This window comes from Papaver somniferum, chromosome 8, assembly GCF_003573695.1.
Source record: "Papaver somniferum cultivar HN1 chromosome 8, ASM357369v1, whole genome shotgun sequence".
In the NCBI taxonomy this organism is placed as follows: Eukaryota; Viridiplantae; Streptophyta; class Magnoliopsida; order Ranunculales; family Papaveraceae; genus Papaver; species Papaver somniferum.
In genome coordinates, this window is record NC_039365.1 from 44,601,181 (window position 1) to 44,610,051 (window position 8,871).

The 8,871-nt window shown below is 36.5% G+C and overlaps 1 protein-coding gene across 1 annotated transcript; it reads right to left on the reverse strand.

Annotated features, from left to right (window-relative positions):
• Positions 1 to 6,155: 6,155 nt before the first annotated feature.
• Positions 6,156 to 8,134, reverse strand: LOC113301737 (serine/threonine-protein kinase-like protein At5g23170). Its single transcript, XM_026550544.1, has one exon. It carries the CDS (start codon positions 8,115 to 8,117, stop codon positions 7,035 to 7,037), a length of 1,083 nt encoding a protein of 360 aa, XP_026406329.1. The 5' UTR covers positions 8,118 to 8,134; the 3' UTR covers positions 6,156 to 7,034.
• Between the last annotated feature and the right edge of the window lie 737 nt (positions 8,135 to 8,871).

Here is an 8,871-nt window from a genome sequence, read left to right on the forward strand (position 1 = left end):
ACATACTTACCGAGACGAGAAACCCTAATTCAGTCATAAATACCAAAAATAAGCTTCGATGACCAGCAGAAAAGTCTTAAGTTTTTGCGAAAAATAACAGGGGCAAGTATATATACTTTTGTATATTTTGTTCTTTATCGCAAAAAAATTAGATACAGCAAAAAAGAAAAATGAATATCAACTAAAATCTAGAACAAGATGATGAACACCATACCTGGAGGTTGAGCGTTTTAGACGATCAAAGGTGAACAAGGTCGAAACTATTGGAGAACAGTAACGACGGCTTAACTCAGAGAATATTGCCAGAGTTGGTCGAAGTTGTAAGGAGAATCAGGAGCAGCAACAGTTAAGAACTAAAAAACAAAGAAGAACTAGAAAAAAAAAGAGTCAGGAAGAATAAACCGACAAGGAGTCAAGAAGGATAAAATTTATTATGTTAGCAACTTCTATCATATTTATAGCAAGAATAATTGCCCATGAATCAAGGGGAAGTTAATGCCAATAGTGGGAAACGTGCGCCAAGGATAAGGAGAAGTTAATAGGGAGAGATGAATGTGGAGACGTTTTTTTCTCCAAACTTGGACCAGCTTCAAGCTTAGAGAAAAGGGAAAAATTGTATACACATGATTCATCTTCCGCCACGTGTTGAAGGAAGTACACGTGGAAGACATGCAGCAGTAGGTCATCAAGATACGATGCCACGTCCCAACACCCAGGAACCTCTATCGCCTATATATATTCATATTCACGATGATCCAATGTGTCAGGATCAGGGAGCACTGAAGATCACCCAAAGATCTGCTTTATCCCATCTCAAGGCAGACCCAAGACCAACGGTGGAGATTAAATCCACTGATGAAGATGTTACAGAGGCATCAAACATCTGTCTGACACGTGCGAACCATACCAACCACCAGCATTAAATACCATAGGCATAAGGTACGTGTCAATCGATCTGTGGATGAGAAAGAAGTGACTCATCGCCATCTGGCATAGCCGCTGGGGGGCATCGGTTCAGAACGAGGATATCAGCGGCATCGGTACAAAGAACGAGAAGATAAGGTTGCAACTATCTCTGACAGTGGCCCCATGTATCAACCATATAAATACCCCTCTCCACTAAGAGAGAGGAGATCAAGGAATTCTTAGAAAACATAGGAGAGAGAAATAGGAAGAGTAAGTATGAGCTTCATTTCCCCTTTTAGCTTCGTATTTTAGACTGAGTCATTCGACTATCTTTGTAACTCCCAGATACATAATGGAACACCAACCTCCGTGGACGTAGGCCTTAGTACTGAACCACGTAAATCGTTGTCTCATTTATATTTCATCACTTTACTCATTTTACTCCTTTTACTATTATACTCAGTGATATGTGCTTCGTAGATATGAAATGGCACGGAATCACACTCTATGGACTAGACAATGACAAGTCCGAAGACTCTGAATAATTAAGTCATCGTATTTGCATCATTTCATATCTGATTTATTCACCTTAACGTTTTTGTCCTCAAATGCGATGTTGTTTGTGTACACGTGGACCTCATCGTCATTTATGCGTTCACATACCTGAAGAAAGAAAATCACTCTAAACCATTCACTGCTTTAGTTTTCTTTTAAGCTTTGTCCCAACCAAAAGCGCTGAAGCAAGCTTCCAAGATAACCTTTTGGCCATGCTTTTCCATCTTAAAATTTAAGTTTTGAATTACTATAGGACTCGGTCTAATTACATTTTGGGTCAAGCATGCACTAATCTTGAGATTAAACACCACTACATCGTTTGCTTGGACTTTGACTGAATTTACTTATCCAAAAATAGATGAAAATTCAAATTAATCTCATTGACATCGCAAATAAGACTTGGATAAAGAACTTGGGTGGACTCTCTATTAACAAAAATACACGACAGTTTAGTGTATAATCCATGCTAAATACAATTTTGCGGAGTATATTATTATTAGAATAATCTTTCAATTTTACATATAGGTGTAATGAAATAGCAGTAATAAAAAAGAAAATCTAGTATTTTTTCTGTAGCAAGTTCAAAACAAATAGTCTAAAAGGCACACAAGCCATGTACAGGCAGATACAATGAAAAGATTGAAAGAAAAAAAAACATAACAAAATTGAAGCTAGAAGCAAAACATGAAGTAAACCACCATCAACTATCAATCAGTAGATTTTTCAACATCCTCTAAAATAGAACCATCATCATTTGTGTCGCGAGGTCGTTAAACATTTCTTCACGGTCATTTTTTAAAGGGGAAGTCTAAACCATTTTACTAGAGGGTAATCTCTCTGCGTTCATACCAAAGTATGTTGTCCACTTCTTGTGAACTTCGTATAAATGTTTCATCATACATTTTTCTTATACAAATGTCATAATCATAATATAATCTACATAAGTTTCATCTTTAATTAACTCTATGAAGAATAAAAGCAATTAAGTAGAAAAAATAAAGAAAAAAAAGTGAAAGTGAAGTATAAGCTGTAGCCACCCACTTGAATTTAACAGAAGGGAAGGGGAGGGAGCAGCTTCTATTTTAAATTAACAACAAAGAAAACAAAGCAGCTTTGTAGAATGGAAAATTTGTTGGTCGGTCCTGGGCCCGTGTAGTTATTTATAGTAAGGTCCAACCGGAATTTTTTTTTATCCGGAGGTCCAAAATTAATTGAAAACATTGAAATGACCATAATACCCTCTACTACCAAACGTGTGCGTGTCTACACTCTTATTATATTGAGTACATATCCGCTGCACTGCTTACAAATTTGAGTACACATAGCTTATATACTTATAAATTCGAGTACATATCTTCTACACTGTTAACTATCAAAATCAACGGAAAGAAGCTTCACTCTCTTAACTGGTTTTTCGTCCAAGTTTTACAAACCTAATCTTTGAATATTCGACCAATGTTTCCATGTTTATCTCAAGTTCTAAATCAAGCTTTTGCCTTTGCCAGACAGCCCTTGTGCACAGCCTCGAGCCAAGACTAGCAGCTACACAATACTTGGGCAGAACTGTTGCCCTCTTCACTGATTACTCGCCTCAAACTCTTGTCGAAAGTCTGGTCGAACCCTTGTACAACCAATGTAACCATGGCTGATAACTCCAAAAGACTTACTTGGATTTGTGAACACTGGTTGCACAATCCATTGTCTGCATTTTTAACATCTCCTACATCTGACATACTAAGCTGGTCGCAGCTGATCTTGAAACTGTGAAGAAATGCTCTTTCCGGCCTTTCTACAAACAACCTGTGTGCAGTTTGCTTATATACAGTTCTGAGCTTGATGTTGAATCCTAAGCTCTTTCAATCTCCTTACCCGCGACAATAATTAAATTACACAAGCATCCACATTTATAATTCATTCAAAACTCAGAAACATTCATCATCACTTATCATCATAACGGCAGCAACTTGTCTTCTCTTCACTGCCTTCTCTTGGCAGCAAAATGACTTCAAAATCAAACCAAACTCTACAAAATTGAATACCCAATCTTTATTTCCTTCTCAGCTTCGAGATCCCAGTCCTGATCTCCCTTGATCTTCATTCCAATCAATGACAGACAACAACTCTTTCCCAACTGGTTTCTCGGTATTAATTTATCACTCTGTCGTGTTTTTCTGAGCTTCTGGATCACGCCTTTCCTCCTCAAACAAGACCACAAGAACCGTGACTAGCTGCTGGTAGACTTTGTTGGACAACGGTGAACTCTTGGAAGCAGATCTTCGTATTTTGGTTGTAGACTGAGATGAAATGAGCAAAACTGGTCGAGTGTATTAGGACCTAGCTTTGTTGTTGCTGCATATAAGACTGGCCCTTATCACAGCATGTGGCTACCCCGATTAATAAGTGTGACTACCTTGGCTTCAAATCCATTAGCACCTAGCGTAGCCAAAATGATGAATTATGCCTCTTCTCCTCTTCTTTCATGTAACATGACTCCAAAATTCCTGCAAAATAAAACAAATGTAATATACAAAAATACAAGAGAAATAACTAAGAAAAGCATAAAAAAATTGACATTCAAAAGATGTATTTAAGGCACTTATCACCCATTACCAATGAAAACTCTTAAGACGTGTAGGCGTTTAGCAAACCATACCAACTAACGAAGAGTAATAATCCTGCAAAATGTTTTCCAGTCTATAAATGATGTACTCAATTTCTTGATAGTACATCTGCACTCAATTTATTCGGTCCTTTCTTTTTCGAAGACATCAAATAACTATTTCTTGACAGTACTTATACACCCAATTTATTGAAAGTATACCTACACCCAGTTCATGTTTTACATATACAAAAATCATCCTTGAATAAACTCAATTCATACTGTATAATCCAAAAAAAAATCGTTCTCGAACCGACACATAAACTGCTTAATAAGCCAATTCCATTGCCAACCCAAAAAGATCATATAACCAATGGATAATGCTAAGAAACAAAATTCTTCCTTTCACACCATGACAGTGATTGCGTTACAAAACACAACTAATTCTATCTAAACCTATGTGTAATGCTAAGAAAGGCAAGTTTTCGTTTCACAACTATCAGTACATATTGGATGCACTCATATTTTCAGTGGATTTTAAACATAATAACACGGATTTAATGTTAAGAAAAATATGTACAAGATCCTATCAATGTCCCCATAATGAACAATACTTCACTTAGTTCAACTTGGGTAATTATAGAGTGAATATACTTAAAAATTGAAACTAAAATCGTCATGGGTTGTCCAGCGGATAGACGACGGTGCTGGTATACTAAGAGAAAAAGGTATAGCAAGGAGATAAACTGTTTATTAGTTTGTTTTTTTGGTATTCCTCTATGCGAAAAAAGAAACTTAAGCAAGAGTCTTATGTAGTTGTGTTGATAAGGTGTACCAATCTCTGCTTGTAAGAATGACTTTATGCAACCATATCAACTAGCACGTCTTGTTGATCCCCCTGCTAAGTGACCAACTGAGATGATCAAAAAATGTATAAAAACTCCAAGCGGATTACTTGGTTATGCTTAGTGCAGAATAATATTTATGGAGCAAAAAACCAGCAGCTACTGTAATGTTCTATGAAGTGTAGACTGTGATTTTTACAGATTGCAACATTTATACACTGATTTCTCGTCAGTGTAGCGTATATAAACTTAATTTTCAGCAGTGCAGCGTATACGCACTGCCAAATTATACCAAATGAAGCTGCAAAAACCTTCTACAATACTTATCTGGGAATAATACAGTACATTCATTATGGACTCCATCAAACTCACTAAAAATGCATGAGAATGCAATACATGCATTACACACTCTTATCAAAACACACTAAAAATGCATGAGAATGCAGTACATACATTATGCACACCCATTAAAACACACTTCATACTAAACAAGATTACATAAACAAGAATATCGAAACACTTACATGTTTGCATTATATCGTCTCAAGAACTTCACCGTAGTTTGATCCTTCATAGAAAGGACGCAACCATCGGGAAATTCAGGAAATCCCATTATACGCCACGGCCACCACGATCCATTCCTACGCCTAACCCGAACTAAACTACCAACAGACAAATTGTTCTTCTTCGACCTATATCCACTAGACGGATTCAAAAACTAAAAATAAATTGCATATCAAAACAAGTAATGAATATAACAAAAGCAAAACAATTCTTTTTCAGTACGCCATATATGCACTGCTGGATTCTTTTGCAGCACTACATATATAGCATACTGATATAAACAGTACATCATATATGCACTGCTGGATCACACCCAAAATCAATTGAAAATAGAATCAACTATAAAAGAATAATCAGAATAAAAAACTTAAGAGCTACCTACCTGAATTATGTTAGTCTCTAGATCCGAATAAGAACAGAGCATGAATCCAACGACAAAGGCCTGCACCAAATTAAAAGAAAGACATATACCAATGTTGATTCATTAGATTATCAAACTGATACTTTTTTTTTTTTTACACAAAGCACACACATATACACAAAATTTAGATGTTACACATTTTATAGACATACAAGGACCGTATTATATTCAGTACATCACATATGTACTCCTGATTATGAAGTTAAAACAACAAGGAAAAGTATGATTTTAACTGGGAAAAAAATAATCTACCAAAAACGGAAAATTATCTCAAATTGACAATCCACCCAATCAAAATAATATCAATTACAAAAACAGATTCATAAACAAGAAAAATTCAAAACAAAGAGATGGATTTTACACATCTTAAACATATACAACAATTATAATACCATCAGTACGACATATATGTACTACCGGATCCTGCAACCACGGATCTACAGTCAAATATCAACAACTCAGATCTATACAACCAATCTTTAGCTAAAATCACCGAGAAAGGAAATGAGATTACAGATCTAAAAACTAATTGTGAATCGAGTTAGGAATTCAAAGTGAACTTAGTGCTATTAAGGTTTTTGAAACCATAGATTTTTCTGTAAATTCTTATCCAAACTGATAAATCAAGGATTACGACCGAATTAAACAATCAAAATAGATGAAACTTATCTTGTTTGTTGGATTTTATTGATGATTCATTCAATAAAACTCGTGGGTGATGCTTTCAAATGGAGTTTCTTCGATCTTCAACGCAGAGCTGGAGTCGTGGAAAGAGAAAATGAAAATAAAATTGAAAATCTCTGTGACTGATTTAGTCTTATCGTTATTATGTATGAAGGGTAATCCAGACATTTATCGAAAATATTTTCCTACTTTCGCACGTGTACAGGACCAAGTGATAAAAAATTGGGTCCATTTTTCTTCTTTTTTTTAATTATGGACCTCTAGTTATTGGGCTTTAGTGGGTGGACCTGCCACTAACTAAGAACACTATAATAGGATCTATAGGTAATTCCTACTTGTAGAATTCCACACCCAACTGCTTTATTAAATTCTTCTATTTGGACTCCGTCCTTGCAGATTGGTTCTTTCCTTCCCGAGTTGATCAAACCTAGACTCACTGAGTCAACCCGATTCATACGTTCTACCGAGTTTGTGAACTTTCTAGCTCCTCCTCATCATCTAATATGTCTCTAACTGATAATACCTTACTCCCTCGTGAAACATCTTCTGGATATCTTCTACACTTAATAGTAGTTGTTTTCGATCCCCGGTTTCGGGCTCTGATCATACAGTATATCGGAAAAAGACTTTGCCAGATTGGGAAGTGGACTCGTTCGACGATGCAATCTTCCAGCTCGGTTACAATCTCTGTCATTGATGGTCTAGAATTCTCATCTGATGAAACGCAACGAGCTGCAATGTTAAGCATGCATTGTATCCTTCCAACCATATTAGAAGGTAATAACCCCATTCTTGAATCACAAACTTCAGCCACCCTCTGATTTTTAATCAACGGTAACGCCCATTCAACTATCGAAGATGTTTCCATGCTTACATCTATAGCTCTTCTACAACTGAAAATCTCCAAAACCACAACCCCAAAACTAAACACGTCGATTTTTGTAAGTTTACAAGGTGTGGTGTAACTCGGGTCCAAGTAACCAATTGTACCAGCAGGTTGACTCGGACTATAACTCAGTGACTCAGAATCATTTGCAAGTCTAACTGAAAGACCAAAATCAGCTAATTTAGGGTTCCAGTTGGAGTCAAAAAGAATATTAGAAGACTTGATATCTCTATGAATAACAGAAGGTTTTGAACCATGTAGTATCTGTATAGCCCGAGCGAGCCGAAGAACTATAAATGCACGTTTCGACCAGGTTGGTGGGTTAGCCGAGTTATTATGTAATGAATGATGAAGAGAACCATTAGACATGAATTCAATAACGAGAAGCTTCTTACGAGTTAACACGTCGTGACTAACTCCAACGATGTTCACAATATATTGAGTCTTTGGCAGAGACGATAATATGTCGATTTCATTGTCGAGCTTTGTGTTGTCTTGAAGGATTTGAAGACCCTTTGATGGTTTCTTGACAGCGACTATCTTTCCACCTTTGAGAACTCCTTTGTAAACACATCCATGGCTTCCTTTACCTATTAATCTTGACAGTGAGAACTCTTTTGTTGCAGTTTCTATTTCCTTGTAACTGAATATCTCCATGGCTTTGAGAAAATATATTCTTGTTGATCAGAGTTCAAATAATATAGGAAGGACACTCACTGGGTGTAGTGTCTCTATATACAGCTTAAACAACTCCCTTGATTAAAGATTGACACGTGGAATGCTTTATTTGGATAGAGAGGAACTCCACCAACTTCGGACCAAATAGATACAGCAGTCCCTATCAGAGATATGATCACAATGTTCTCCAACAATATCCAGCGATAGATTCGACCTAGTAGGCAACATGCTTGATCAAAAATATCCCACTGATGAAATGTGGCGCAGCCCGGGCAAGAAACAACTCTTAGCAATATTTTTGATTAAGAAGTCGGTCAAACGTCGTAGGTTTCAGTTGCTATGTTCCTTTCGAGGGTGGGTGTGTTGGGCGGAAGCAAGGATCATAGTGTACTGACTAAATTTCTCGATCCTATAATTCAAATTACTGAGACCCTGGTGCTACAGGCTAGCTAACGGGGATCTTGACACTTTTGGATGAAGGCTGCTCCCGAGTCTTGACCACCTCTCAAATTTCTCGATCACTTATAGCATACCTCAAGTTGTCTGTGATTTATCTTATTAAAGACATTCCTAGATCATGTCAACAAAAAGATTTGAAGAAAATTTTTTCAAAATTTTTCTCTCAACGAACTACGCAGTGGCGGAACTAGAAATTAAATGTGGGAGTGGCTTATAAGTTCAAATAAGATAAATTTTTTAGGCCTATTTTTTAGGTATGATTTTTTAGGTATGA

Coding starts and splice junctions, on each gene's coding strand:
- LOC113301737 (XM_026550544.1), bottom strand. CDS start 8,117: ATGGAGATATTCAGTTACAAGGAAATAGAAACTGCAACAAAAGAGTTC.